Here is a 14,290-nt window from a genome sequence, read left to right as displayed (position 1 = left end):
AAAGCATCGAGCCAGCGATACAAAGAAATGTCAGATTTTTAGAAACATTTTTTAATTAATCTCAAATTTTCTAGCATATTTTTGACTTTTCAAACTCAGAAATTTCCTTGTTTATTCTAGAAAATTTGAGGGGGTTTTTTTTCTCCAGAAATGTACTCCATTTTTAATAAAAATCTTAATTGTTTTACCTTTTCAAATAATAAAAAAAAAGGTTATGTCACTTTACAATTCAACTAAACCAAAAATACTGCAGAATTTGTCGTTTCTGTTGATTAAAGTAGCAGGTTTTTTTTAAAGACAGACTGCATTCAACAAGGATTTATTCATGTAAACATGGAATCATTGTGCAGCTTCATTTTGGCGCCACCCAGTGGACACACAGATTTCTTTCACTTTAAGTCGTTTTCCATTATTTAAACAGTTTGAGCTTCTTCATCAGCGGCTGCACCGTCTCTTTCGGGTACGGCTTCAGGGCCAAGCAGGTGGGGATGTTTTCCGGCTGCTCGATCCAGAGTTTGTGGGAGATTCCGGCCTGAGTCAGGGAGTCCGACAGTCCGGAGAGCGCGGCTTCATCTGGGGCCTGCGGAGCAAAAACAACCCGGTTTTTACTCACATCTGGATCTGTTTCCATCTCCGAGGAGTGGGAACTAAACGCTGCTCGCGGCGCCGCTCACCCCCAGCACCACCTTGTGCATGGCGTCCAGCTGCTCCAGGTACCGCCGGGTGTCCGGGTCTCCGTAATGCAGGTGGATGGCGGCGGTAGCGGCGTGGCAGGCCTGGGTGATGACGGCCCCCAGCGGCCATGACAGCTGGTGGACCAGATCCGAGCGGACCACCACATACTGGACCAGCCGGCTGGGAGCGCCGGCACCGGGGGCGGCCATCTTCAAGCTGTGACCGGAAGCTGGTTTGTTTATGTTCCGGGTTTGGTTGACGTCACCACAAACACCGCCCCCTAGCGGTTTGTTTTTATACCACTACTTTAATAATAACTAGATAAATTTATGCTTGAAAAGATGCATATAAAAATTTCCAATAATCATAAATAAAAAGTAATTTTATTTTTTACTGCCTTTATGTCAAAAAATTGAAAATAGTAATATTTAATGAAGAGTTTTGTATTGCAAACATTTTTGATTTACTCTTCAGGTAAACTGGCCTAAATAAAAATGTCAATACCAAAAAATAAAATAAAAATGTAACATTACATTTTAAATAGAACAATGCTCTTATTACTCACTACTCCTAATAATATATATGGTAAATATACTACCACTTCCAGTAATAATGCAAATATTAATTTATAACAATTGAGCGAAAAAAATCAAATGTTCTGTTCTTGCTAAATAATTACTGACTATATCCTAAAATAATAGTAACTAGTGAACAACAAATAACTATTTGAACTATGATTGTTTTTTTTATAACCCCTCCAGGGGGTCTTTTGTGGGCTCTAGAGTCCCTTTTCATGAAGTAGGCTGACAGGAAAGGGGGGAAGACATGCGGTAAACGTCGCCGGGTCCGGGAGTTGAACCCGCGACAGCCGCGTCGAGGACTTGAGGCCTCCAAATGTGGGTCGCGCTAACCACTACGCCACCATGGCACGCCCTTGAACTATGAATTTTAAATAAATTTCTATATTATTGCTACTACTTGTACTACTAATTTTAATATTTAATTAGTTTTTCTCTAGTAACACAAATACTTTTTCACATGAGTTATTAGATAATTCAGAATCCAATATAAAAAAATTGTATCCAGTTATATTCAATAACATAACTGATTATTATTGATTATTACAGTACTTTATTGAATATTATCAAATCTGATTTAAAAAATCACCTTTCATCTCTTCGAGCTAAAAAATGAATCACTAGAATAATAACGATATTAATCACTAATGAAAAACTATTTCTTGTTATATTGAGGAATGTGGAGCACTGCAATAATTATTTGCTGTAGCCTAAATGCTAAAAAACAAGTTATAATTCCTTAATTATAAAATAAAATTCTAGAGCTGCGCTGCTCATGTTAGCTCTTATGTTCTGTTTTGTCGACTTTAATTCATAATTTACTGGTTGAATCGTTGAATGTTTGGACGGTTTCAGACGCTGTGCAGCTGGAAAAATTTATTCTCTTTCAAACAGCAACAGTCTTCCATCAGAGGCATCTTCAGATCTGTTGCAAGGCTGACTGCTACTGGAGCTCCTTAAAAACAACAACTGCACCTTCATTCAAAAATTCAGACAGATGAATGACAGACAAGCACCGCTAAATGTCACAATAAGTCTTTAATAAGCATACACATTATATTATAAATATAAAATGCTATTTTTGTTTTTAAAATCGGTGAGACATCATTATATCTGTGTTGAGACAGACAACCATACAAACAGGTTTTAATATTCTACCAAAATCTGCTGAAACGTCTACGCAGCTGTAACAAACCGTCCTAAAGTCTGAGCCTGTTGTCATGGTAACTGATCTAGGATCAGGTGAATGTCACCAGAAATGAGGAGGGGAACTGGTCCTGGATCAGCCCTCCTAGTCTAAGATGCTGTGTGCAGTAGAACCACATACAGACAGAGAGAGAGCGAGAGAGAGCACAATAACCTACCATTTATTTCTTTATATATATTTATTCTCACTTTAATCCAACTATGGCATTTAGCAGCATGATAACGCACCACTCGGTGTTTCCTAGCTCAAAGAAACTGCAACAGAAATCAGAAAGTAACGGAACCAAATAAACATCGAACGTACGGATGATTATAGTCACTGTACTAAGAGAGAAACTCGTCCACAGTGAGCCAATCAAATCAGGTCGGAGTGATGATCGGGCCGGGCTCAGTTCACGCTCGTTCCATCGGCTCTGCCAAAAGTGGGAATTAATGACATCAAGTTCTGTGCGTTTCACCGATTCTCCAACTGCAGCCGACTGAATCTGAGGTGAACTGACCCCCAAAGCCCCAAGATGACAATAAATAACAAATAGTTTCAACATTTTTTCTCTTTTTTTTTCTCTAATGCTTCTTTGTTTTTTTTAAAATCTCTTTAAGTTTGGTTGACATGCTGAATCCTTTTAGAAGTTCTGGTCAGTCAAAAGGAAAAGTACTGGGCGAACCACTCCTGGCGCTGGGCGTCGGCCGGGTCGATGGGCGAGTCCTTCGTCTCAGGAGGGCTTCAGGAGTCGCACACAAAGTCAGACAGGAAGTCAGAGTTAAATCACAAGCCGGGGGGGAGCGTAACGGAGCGGTCCAGAGTTTAATTAGACTCAGATTTTAAAAAACAAACTTCAGAAAGTCTGGCTGCTTAGGAGAACAACTGCTTTCACATTTTTCAGTAAAAACGCTTTTTGTGTCTAATTGGATCTGAATAAAACTTTGGATTTAATAATCTGTGTTTCCTGAATGAAGCCGTTAGATTTAGGATTTCTAAACTGACGTCTTTCAGCACCAAACAGCAACACATTAATCAGCTCACGATTATTTTGTTAATCGATTATTCTGACGATTAATTGATGCTTTCTGCTGATTTTACATTAGACAATTTTTACAAAATTAGATATACACAAGAAAATGCAAATAAACACATTTTTTAAATAAAAAACAATTTTGTTGCCTAAAATACGACAACAAAGCGTGACTTTAGAAACTATTAATTATTTGTAGCAAATAATGAATTAACTGCTAAAAATGCTTCTAACATTAAAATGTGAAAATTTGTAGGGCTGATCTATTGATTATTTTGAATATTTTTTTTATTTTTAGAAAGTTTCAACCAGGTGAAGTTGGGTAGAACATATTTACAGACAATGTTGTTTTTTTTATCTTAAATGCAAAATGTATTTATTGTTCTGTAAAGTTTTGAGTTAATTTCTGCTCTGAATGTTATTTCAGGAAATCATCTTTTTCTAGAATCTTTATACTGCAGTTAATGATTGATAACAAAATTAGTTGATGATTACTTCAATAATCGATTATGATTAATCGATTCAACCCTGGAGAGGGTGAGCATGCAATGCACAGCTGAGCCCACCAGAGGGCAGCATAACCCAGTTATATGATACATGGGCTGCAAATAGCACCAGATATCAGAGGCTGAGTAAACACAAAACAATGTTTTTTTATGATAATTTAATTAATTAATAAGGAAAAAATAAGTTAGTCAAACCAAAGAGCTGCGAAAAAGTAAAAGCTACTAAATTTAATAACTGTGCCACCATCAAGTGTTTGTGACAACTTGAGTGTTGAGAAATTTTGTCCCTCTTTTTTACAGAACTGTTTTAATTCAGCCTCTTCCAGGCTGAGACCCAGACCATCACTCTGCCACCACCGTGTTTGACTGCATTAAAAATGCTCTTTTTTCTGAAATGCTTCGCTGGTTTCAAAACGACGAGTCAGGCATGAACTCTCCAAATAATTTTAGGTTTGAAATCAAAATTTTAATCATTTAAATATGACAAAAAGCGATAAAAGAAGAAATCTGTAACTGATTCATTAGAAATATGTGAATTTTCTTTCTTCCTGTTTTACTTTGAGACAAATGTTGAGGCCTTACGGTATTTTTATCCATGTGACAACAAGAAGCTGCGGTTTTAATCTTCCACGCGTCTCTGGGGTGAAAACATGTTCCCCAAAGTTTCATCTAATTAGGTTAAGTGCTAAAAACAAACACCTACTTTAGGCGTTCCTGCTTCCTTAATTGGCTACTTCGAAAACAAACAGTCCCAGAATCCCTCAGTGACATAAAAGTTTTTTGCTATTTTTCATGTTCAAGGAAGCAAATCCCTTCCCTGCTGACTTCAGCATAATGAATCAAATTCGAAGCTCTAGAGCGTCGTTTAAACCGCCAGATAATAAATATATTAAATTAGTTTAGCAGATTTCTTTTCACAAGACAATGAAGTTTAGACGACAAGTTGTGCAGAAAAAGAGGAAAAGAGAGGAAATGTAAGGAGAGAGGCAGAAACAGGGAGGGAGTAACGTGGAAAAGGCGTGAAAAAGAAATTAGAGGATGATAAATGAACATCGCAGGAAGCTAGAAAAGAAGAGGAAGGATGATAAAAGATGATTCAGTGATTTTTCTTTGCATTAATGGCTGAGAGGATGGAAGATTTCCAGAAATCCTGCAGAAATTCAAATTACCTGGGCTAAGATTTTAAATTAACAACATCAGCTCTTTCATTCTCTTTGGAAATTCAAACAACGTGAAAATAACTGATGCAATTAATCCCGGAAATAAGCTTCGTCCCACCTGAGAACAGAAACTAACGCAGGTAAGATGGGGCTGAATGAGGATTTGGAGTCACTTCTCTGCAATTTTACAGCCAATCACATCGACTGATGCTGTAAATCTGAAGCAACTTTTGATTGGAGGCTTTACATCGATTTCAAAACAGATAACTAAGACTTAAAGGTGATTTATTGTGCTTCCTTGAACATGTTTGAATCTGTTTACGGTTTTTATGCACAAAATCCTTATTAGATAATGAGATTTTAGCTTCGAGTTCCTTTCAGAATGAGCTGTTTTAGGGCAACCTGTCACTTTAAATCCAAATAAGTTGCTGCTGGCCACTCCTCCCAACTCAATGTTGCAAACAGATTCACTACTATACAACCGTACATATTTGAAAAGCAGAAATGGAGCCTCCTGCACAACCAACAAGAATGGAGCAAGCGGTTTCAGGATGGTAAGTCAACAACAAAACACTTGCAGCAGTAAAACCAGCTGAGCAAACATGCTGGAACTCTGTTTGGGTTGCTAGGTAACGGGCTGGGCTTGGCTGGGGTTGCTAGGTAACGGTGAAGCGACATTGGAATGCGACACAACAATCAGCAGGTTTTTGAAACTCGTTTTCCAGACACCAATAAACAATCTACTTTTTAGCGCCTGGGCTGAATAAAAACATGCAAAATGTGAATTTTTAGTGAAAGTATGGATTTCTTTTTATTGCCTTCACCTGGTTTCCTTAAAAAAACAGCCTCCTTAGATAAAAAATATATTCATGTAATATAATTACAGACTAATGGAGTACAGATTAGACATATATAATCCATTCCCTAACATTCTTGTATAATCTGTATATTCTGTATAATCTGTGCATACAGCTCCCATATTTATATTTATACACAATATCTACTGTATATCTCTTTGCTATAACCCCTTATAGTCCATACATACATAGTCTTGTACGTCTGTAAATAAATATTTATATCTCATAGAGCACTTCTGGATAGATGCAAACTGCATCTCGTTGCTTGTACTTGTGACAGTGCAATGACAATAAAGTTGAATTCTATTCTAATGGGAATTAGCATAGAGTTATTTGGTTTTAGTACAATGGCAATTTAAAAGTTAAAGGTCAACTAAAACGTGGCCATTTATGCTGAATTCATTATAATTTGACTAAAATGTGAAAAACAAGCCTTTCAACTGTGTAAAAGCTTCTTTAGTGCCAGTTATCAAACTGACATAAACTGACAGAAATGTAAACATGAACTAAAATCTACGTTATCGGACCTCAGACTGTAAGGTTGTAGTGGGTTAATGTGTTGCTGTAGTGCTGGGACAGTATATTTAATTTGTTTTTTTATAGTTAAAATCATTTCGGTGTGCGTGAATGTTTGTGTAGAGAAAATGTTTGTCCCAAGCTTTTGCAAAGCAGCCATCTTGTTTTGTTCCTGAAACGAACTGCAGGAAAGCATGCAGCACACATGCTACACACCTAAACACTCCCATCAGAAAACACCAGCTGCCATGCAAAAAGATCCACCGCATGTGTTCATGTGTCACGTAATTTATCACCTGGATGCCACAAAACAAAGAGAGTCTCTTGTTGGACCGCAGAGTAGAGCTGTTTGTAGGTCAGAGGTCACAGAAACAACAGTTCAGAACCTTTTATGACAACAATCATCATGTTTCGGAGCCGGGAAGGAAAGAGCATCATGCTGAACTTTGGATGAGGATGAAAAAAAATCACAAAATGACAAAATGCAACAACATAAAGGAACCACAAAGATTTCTGACAAGTGTTATAACTTCCTGAAACAAAAGACAAACCTGCAGGCATGCGGACAACATTTACACACTGACGCACACGACTGAGGAAAGAAAACTTAAAGGGAAAAACATCATGCCCCTTTTGCATTCCAACGCCATTCTTTGAAGCTTCAGTCGCGTGTGGGACTCTTGTGTTTGTGTCCAGCTGGTATTTTTGCCCCTTAAATATTAGTAGTTTATTTAAGGAGCTGTGCTGCAGCAGAAGCAGTCAACAGTGAATTTCAGGCCTGGTTAGGAGGCAGAAAGTAATCTCCTGTATGTTTGCTGAACCTCCTTGTTGAAGAGGAAAACTGAGTAAAACACAGAACTTAAGTGATCAAAAGAAACTATAAAATAACTTTATGTAACTATAAGGAACAGTTTATCCACTGCTACTGCCCTGGAAGCCTCATTTACATTTAAAATGTACAAATATTAAGTTGCATTATGTTTTTTGAATTTGTTTTAACCAGAAAGGCAAAAACAAATTTAATTATTATAGAAAACAAGAAGTTACTAAAATACCAAAATACTAAACTGTAAGTTTTAAAATAGTTAAATATTTTTGCCTTTTTGCAATAAGCAACTTTTATGTGATTTTTAAAGTAATTTTAGTTATGAAGTTCTGATATATTGTGAAATGTGGAGGTTAATGCATCTGAAATGGCTAATGCTAACATTAGCCATGCTAAACAAGAATCATTCAGTTAGCTTATTAAATATAAGCAACTGCATCAGCTAGCTAAACTTTGGAAAGGGTTTGATATATAATTTGACAGATATTTTGTTGTTTTTTCTCACTTTAATGCTAAAAACTTTAGCAAAGATGATTTAACATGCTAGCATCGAAAGTGTTAGCATGATAGCACAACAGTAGCACAGACAATCTTCAACAAATCAAATCAAAATAAAACAATTGTGTGTAGTTTTATAATTGAAAATGCGTTAACATGATACATCAGTCTAAAAACTAAAAGTTGAGGCTGTTTTCAGTAAAATAGTAATAAAACTGTATATTTCTGATGCTGCTTTAATGTGTGTATATTATACTGGCAGTACACGTATATTAAATAACATTTTTAAAAATGCGATTTGTTGTTTTTGTCCACTTTACTTCTAAAAACAAAGTAATGCCAGAAAACATTCATTAGCATATTAGTATTAGCATGCTAAGCTAAGAACAGTAACCAAAAGTTACTCGCTTTTCAGGTCAGTTTACAGCTGTTTTTAAAAAAACAATAGTTGATTATTAAATGTTGTTGACCTTACTGATTTAAATAATTAAATGTCTATTTAGTAAATTTGAACTAATTGTATTTATACAAAGTAAAAAAGTGGATCAAAAATCAACGTAATAAAACACCAATCCACTTCAGTGGAATCCATATTTACTGGCATGGAGGCCAAAAATGTCAAATTGAAAATATCCTGAAGTTTTTTGTTTTTCTGTATAATTATAACAGCAAAAGCCATTTTATTTATTTGTTTTTACCTGGTAAATAAACTAAAACTTTTTGCTCCAAACATGGAGGTCAGCAACATTTAGGCTCTTAGTTATGCTAACTTTTAAAAAGAGATCTCAGTATGACTGCACAGAAGTGTAAAAATACATAAAATACTTTATTGTAGAATCAGAATCTAGATTTTTTTTTACATTAAAGGCGAGCTTCGGCTCAGAAAGTTTCTGTCGGACGGTAAGCGTTTGCCGAGCCGCTGACCGTCGGCGGGAAAAGTCTCACCTCATGAACTTCTTGGGTTCGGTGGGAGGGGTCGGCGGGGCTAGAGGTTTGTTGGAGTTGAGCTCCAGGTGGTGGAGGGGGGAGTTGGGGATGGGCTCTAGGCGGCTGGGCGGGGGAAGGGGCGAGGTCAGCGGGGTCTGCCCGGTCCCCGCGCCTACCACACCCAAACCCATACCTGCCGCCTCCAGAGCCCTGAGATTAGGAGAGCTGCTCAATCTGCTGGCTGCTGCTTTCTCATTCTTTTTCTTTTGCTACACAGAAACAGAGAACAGGAGGGGCACCGGGGTCAAAACGGGAACGTTAAAGGAAAATATTAAAATGAGGGAGGGGGGAAACCAAACGGAGCACAGGGAGGTCCAGAGCAGGGCTGTCCAAACTTCTTACATTCAGGGATAAACTGTGACGTTACAAGCAGCCATTTTGTTATGAACAGGGTTGGGTAGTAACAAGTTACATTTACTCAGTTACATTTATTTCAGTAGGAGTATTTTTACTATGCTGTACTTTTTACTTTTTCTTGAGTAAAATTTCTAGATTTTCTACCCACTGAATGAAAAACAAACATGTTTTAACTGAAAATTCACCACAGACACAAACCTGCAGTTTTTGTTAAAGCTTCATAAGTTTTATAATGAAATAAACTGATTTGGAAACATTTTCTTTTGCCTGATTTTGTTATTTTTTGTTACTTTTATGAATTATTGTCATTTTTGTCTTTAAAATACAAAAATTTCTACTTAATATTTTCGGCCATATGATTATGTAATTTTTAAATGATCATTTGATCAGTTACTCAGTTCTTGAATGTACTTCTTATTAAATACTTTTTACTTTTACTTGCTGAAGTAGTGCTACTGAGTATACTTTTGGGGTTTTAAAAAAAGCAAAAATATTCAATTGTAAAAAACTAAATATACAATATTTTAATAAAACGTACTAGCAGAAATAATTTGCAGATCATTGTAGATGTTTTCTAGTCTAAGAGACGACGATACGAGTCTCTTTTTCTAGTTAAAACATTCTTATTTAGTCCAGTTTCATAAATGGGTATATTGTACAACTTTTACTAAAAGTTGCTGGTGTAACCTGCACAAAATAATCAACCCGTATTTTATTTTGGAGGGTATACTTATAGGAAAATATTAATAGTTTTATTATTATTGAATACCTCCCTAAATATATGCAAAACTATAAGTTTGAATACAATAACTTGAACTTACTACCTGTCTGTTGGTGTTTTATTCACACACACAGGCTCCTTTCTGACTGCCTATTACCATATTTGGCCGTAGTAAGGCGCCTAGCCTTAATTAGCGTTACACTGGATGCAACTAACCATTATTTCAGTTATCGGTTAATCGATTTTTCTGACGATTAATCACTTAAATGGAAAAAAAATTGGCCCATGCAGCAGATTTCTCCACTTAAACTCTTTTTGGACATCCCTGCTCTGGAGGGAGCAGAAACCCAGCAGAAATCCAGCCGATGAGTGACAGGAAAGAGCAGCGGCTAACTTGATCCTAATAAATAGTGATTGAAGCAGACAGAATGGATCAGTCTGGAGGTCTTAGGAAGCAGCAGTCGCTCTGAGCGGAATGAAGAGATGAGTCAAAGCAGGAAACATCTCGCTCCAGCAAATGGCTTGGAAAGCAAAGGAAAGCTGGAATCAAAAAGCGGTTAGGAGGGGCGATCGAAGAGTCGCACACAAAGAAACGAACAAAAGGAGGGACAGAAAACGTACAGCGGTATGTAGAAAAAATACACGCAACGACAAAAAAACAAACACTGGAAGTTATAAAACTTGCGCTGCTGTTGACATTAAAACCCAAAAGTCCAGGAGATTTTAAACTCAAAGGTGGCAACGTTTGATCTTTTTCTGATGTTTTATGAAATATACCTGCAGGTGAAATGACGACGTCTAAATAAACTAAACTGTACATCTTCAAGTTAACAAAAAAACGTGTAACAGTTTTGAATCAAGAAAACATTTTAAATCTAATTTATTTCTGAATAAAAATCTAAAATTTGTAACATGCTTTTGTATTCAGAGTCAACACTTTCCAGTAGAGCTGGACAATATGGACTTAAAGTTTTTTTGAGGTACTATTATGATAACAGTATGAACTATTTATTACATTCTATTAGGTTAGTGTATGACTGCGTGTCACAGCAATTACAGCCCCACAAACACAAACACTGCTGCTGAAAAACATTCCCATATCTAATGCACTATTTCAGGTCAGATCATCATTTGTGTCACTAAACTGCACAGAGTAGCTGGATTTTCTATTTATTTGGAACAGTGGAGAAAACTACCAGTCCTGACAATAAGGACAGTTTTGGAAGGTTCCAAAAATCATTCATTGAAATTTATTGTGACAATGACAAATCAAAATTCTTATAAGAAATTTATCACAATAAACAAAACGATGCCTGTATTTAGTGTTTTAAACTAATGCTACGTTCACATACCAGGTCTTGATTCCCCGTTCTGATTCTTTGCTCAAACATTTTTTTACGAGGTTGTTCATATTACTAACTAAATGAGACAACAATCAGATTTTTTACAACCCCAAAGCGACTTCAATGCGCAGAAGAAGAACGCTGACGTCACGCATCAGCGCTCTGTTTACAGAATTAATCATGGTCGCCGTCGTCTGAGGATCAATTTTAAAGCCTAACAAGATGAAGGAAGCTAATAACAAATGTACAGCGAATAGCAACGGCCTTTTACAGAGCAGCGACTGAAACGTGTGTAACAACATCAGTTTGGATGCGTAGCCAGAACTAGTGGCGAGACTGAGATGTGATGTGATTCAGAGACTCATTTCATAAGTATAACTTTCAGCCGTTGTTTACGTCTGATTTACAGCATCTGGCTTCTTCTGGTGCAGAATTATGACGGATGTCTCACATCAATAACGTAAAAGTCGGATAAAACGAAACATTAGTCTTTGAAAACAATCGGTTATGTGTCTGAATTAATAACATTTATATAAGTGGCTCAAATAAAATTTTTTGGGGGTGAAAAGATCGAAATTGACTGCTGTGTAAAAGTTGCAAAAAAAAAAATCGGATTTGGGTCGCAGTCGGCTAGCCTCAGCTACTCCATGGTAGCTCTTATTTTTATGTTTTGGTTCTGCTGGAAGTTGAATCTCAGCTTTGGTCTCAAACTCGATTTAACCTCCATCCAGGTGACATCGGTCCCGACTCTGATGGGAATGTGTAACGTTTGGTTTTCAGGTCTCCAACATGGATTGTTGAAAACTTTAAATGTGATCTATGGCTTTCTTCCTGCAATTCTTCCGAATACAAATGCTTGCCACATTTTTTAGGTTTTAAAAATAAAATGCTTCAAAATTTGTGGTCATGATGTGGAAAATGTTTGAATCCGAGTATAAAAACCTCAGCGATGAACATCCTGTCTGCCTGATCTGCAGGTAAAATGCTTGTGGTTTAGCATCACAGCTTTGCAGGACCTACCTTAATGAGAGGGTTGATGACTCCTACGTTTGGACTGGCGTTGAATACTTTGTTGAAGTTGGTCTCCCTGTTGACAAGTTCCAGCTGGTAAAACTTCTTATCGTCCTGGAGGAGAAATTACTGTTAGCCGACAGGCAGTGGAGCAGCAGAGGACTGACAGGGGGGAGAGCAGACATTTCATTTCATTTAATTAGTTGTGCATGCGGAGTTTTCCAACTAAGATGCAGAGTTGGCTCTGCAGTTTTTCCTGCATTCATAAAATCTGCAGAAACAGCTGCTGACTTTTCAAACCGGCACTTTCAGTTTAAACTTTTCACCTTTCAAAGAATCTGGTTAGTAGCAAACTTAAAATATTTATTCCTCTTGCGTTTCACTTTCAGATTTTTTTATTTATTACTGGACAAAATTCCGTTTGCTGTTTCTAAACTGCTGAAACAGTTTTTTCGCAGCTGCTGCAGGAAAATACACACACACACGCCAACACGCACAACCACACACACCCCCACACACACATGCTCTCTAAGGATTTTGCCTCATGAAAATTTGCACAAACCAGTAAGAAGTCTCAGTTTTCTATAAATATCTCACAAAGGAAGCGCTAAAACCAAACAGTGTCTCAATCCAAAGCCGGTCGCCTCATTCACATAAAGTAATATGCATGAATATGAAATATTTGGGTGAGATACAGCTACATTTTCCTTTTGCAAAGATAAAAGTCAAACATTTTTAATTTTCTTGGTTTCTTACCACCAGCTTCTTGACGAGAGATTCTCTCTCGGAGACCATCTCCTTCAGCTCGGCGATGACCTGCAGGTCTTCAGGTCGACTCTCTCTGTTCCTGAACTTCTCCTCTGTTCCCTCCAAACTGTGGGAGAACAGAACGAGATGGTTCGTCTTTGAAAAGCAGAAGTGGAGCCTACTGCACAACCAACAAGAATGCAGCAAGTTGTTTCTGGTCAGTATGTCAACAACAAAACACTTCTCTTTTCTAGTGGCCATTGTACAGTAGTAAAACCAGTCGACCAAACATGCTGGAGCTCTGCTGGGGTTGCTAGGTAACGGTGGATAGCAACTTAACAACTGGGAGGTTTTTGAAGAGGCTCGTTTTCCAGTCACCGAAAAACATTCATTTATGGCCCAAAAAAAACGGTCAGGTGTGTTTTTAAGCACATGGTCTGTTTTTCTAACCCAAATTGAAGTATAAAAACTTTTGGAATGTAATTTTTGCATAATAGGTTCTCTTTAAAGGAACTACTCCTCAGGTCCCGTTGAATGAAACGTTGCAAAGTAAAATACCCGTTTACCACTTGGTGACATTTCATTTCATTGTTGCAACATTAGCAAAAGTTGCATTTTTGAGGAAGGAGAATGTCCGGTAATTTGCAGGTGGTTTCATTGTCTCGCAGCTTGGTGTACAGCTTTCATAATGGCATTTTTATTTCTTCTCGACGTTGACTAGTCGCGGTGACGCCATAGTGACGTAAGCACAAAACGCTTCACAACTACTTGGAGGCTTTATCAGCTATATTCAAATATTTTCAGTTTCTCTTTGGTAAATTATTTACATTTTTATACAATTTGAGCTGTCTGACGAACTCATCTAGTTCCCTTTTTCATTTCCTTGGAAAAATCTGTTTTGTCACCTGATTGCGACTTGTTGACTGGCCCAGAAAAAAAGTCATTGCAGAGAAAAGAATCGATCGTCAACTAATTGGTGCAACCCCTAGTTATTAGGAAGGCTTTCAACATGATCAGAGGATGGACATTTCTGCCATTCTCAGATGGGAAAACAGAGATGATTTTGCTTCATTGAAGAAGAAATGCTCACATCTGCAGGACTTCATGAGGTTTTTCCCACCAGCAGATAATTGGTGCTATTTGCTGTGTGAGTACAGAGTGCAGAAAACAATGGGGAGGAAATAGCTGTTGGCTCATCTTAGTGAATTCATGCCCATGTGTTTTTACTAGCAGCTTGAACTTCATCTGAATTTGCTAAGAGCAAAAAGAAACTGAGGCCAAATGTTCAA

The 14,290-nt window shown here is 37.3% G+C and overlaps 2 protein-coding genes across 4 annotated transcripts in view; both read right to left on the bottom strand.

Annotated features, from left to right (window-relative positions):
* Positions 1–303: 303 nt before the first annotated feature.
* On the bottom strand, positions 304–922 carry ptrhd1 (peptidyl-tRNA hydrolase domain containing 1). Of its 2 annotated transcripts, none has more exons than XM_032584445.1 (2): positions 687–922; positions 304–580 (listed from the first exon to the last, which is right to left on the bottom strand). In XM_032584445.1, exons 1-2 carry the CDS (start codon positions 882–884, stop codon positions 410–412), a joined length of 369 nt encoding a protein of 122 aa, XP_032440336.1. In that variant the 5' UTR covers positions 885–922; the 3' UTR covers positions 304–409. The 2 variants fall into 2 exon arrangements, with proteins under 2 accessions (XP_032440336.1, XP_032440335.1); XM_032584444.1 differs by having other exon boundaries at positions 675–917.
* A 1,350-nt stretch (positions 923–2,272) lies between these two features.
* fam184ab (family with sequence similarity 184 member Ab) overlaps positions 2,273–14,290 on the bottom strand; it is a 129,592-nt gene continuing 117,574 nt past the window's right edge. The window contains exons 19-22 of one of the 2 annotated variants that reach the window (XM_032585596.1): positions 13,011–13,128; positions 12,264–12,368; positions 8,781–9,031; positions 2,273–3,181 (exon numbers count right to left, since the gene is read on the bottom strand). In XM_032585596.1, coding sequence (XP_032441487.1) covers positions 3,100–3,181; positions 8,781–9,031; positions 12,264–12,368; positions 13,011–13,128 — 556 coding nt within the window. In that variant the 3' untranslated portion in view covers positions 2,273–3,099. The remainder of the gene's footprint in view (positions 3,182–8,780; positions 9,032–12,263; positions 12,369–13,010; positions 13,129–14,290) is intronic. The other variant, XM_032585597.1, reaches the window with a different exon arrangement.

Source organism: Xiphophorus hellerii, chromosome 15 (assembly GCF_003331165.1).
Source record: "Xiphophorus hellerii strain 12219 chromosome 15, Xiphophorus_hellerii-4.1, whole genome shotgun sequence".
Taxonomy (NCBI): Eukaryota; Metazoa; Chordata; class Actinopteri; order Cyprinodontiformes; family Poeciliidae; genus Xiphophorus; species Xiphophorus hellerii.
This window is presented reverse-complemented; position numbering and strand designations above follow the sequence as displayed.

What these genes read in the sequence shown, in the direction of transcription:
- ptrhd1 (XM_032584444.1), bottom strand. Translation starts at nt 884, where the DNA reads ATGGCCGCCCCCGGTGCCGGCGCTCCCAGCCGGCTGGTCCAGTATGTG. An exon ending in TGCACAAGGTGGTGCTGGGG is followed by an intron (nt 581 to 674) that starts GTGAGCGGCGCC and finishes TTTGCTCCGCAG; the next exon opens with GCCCCAGATGAAGCCGCGCT.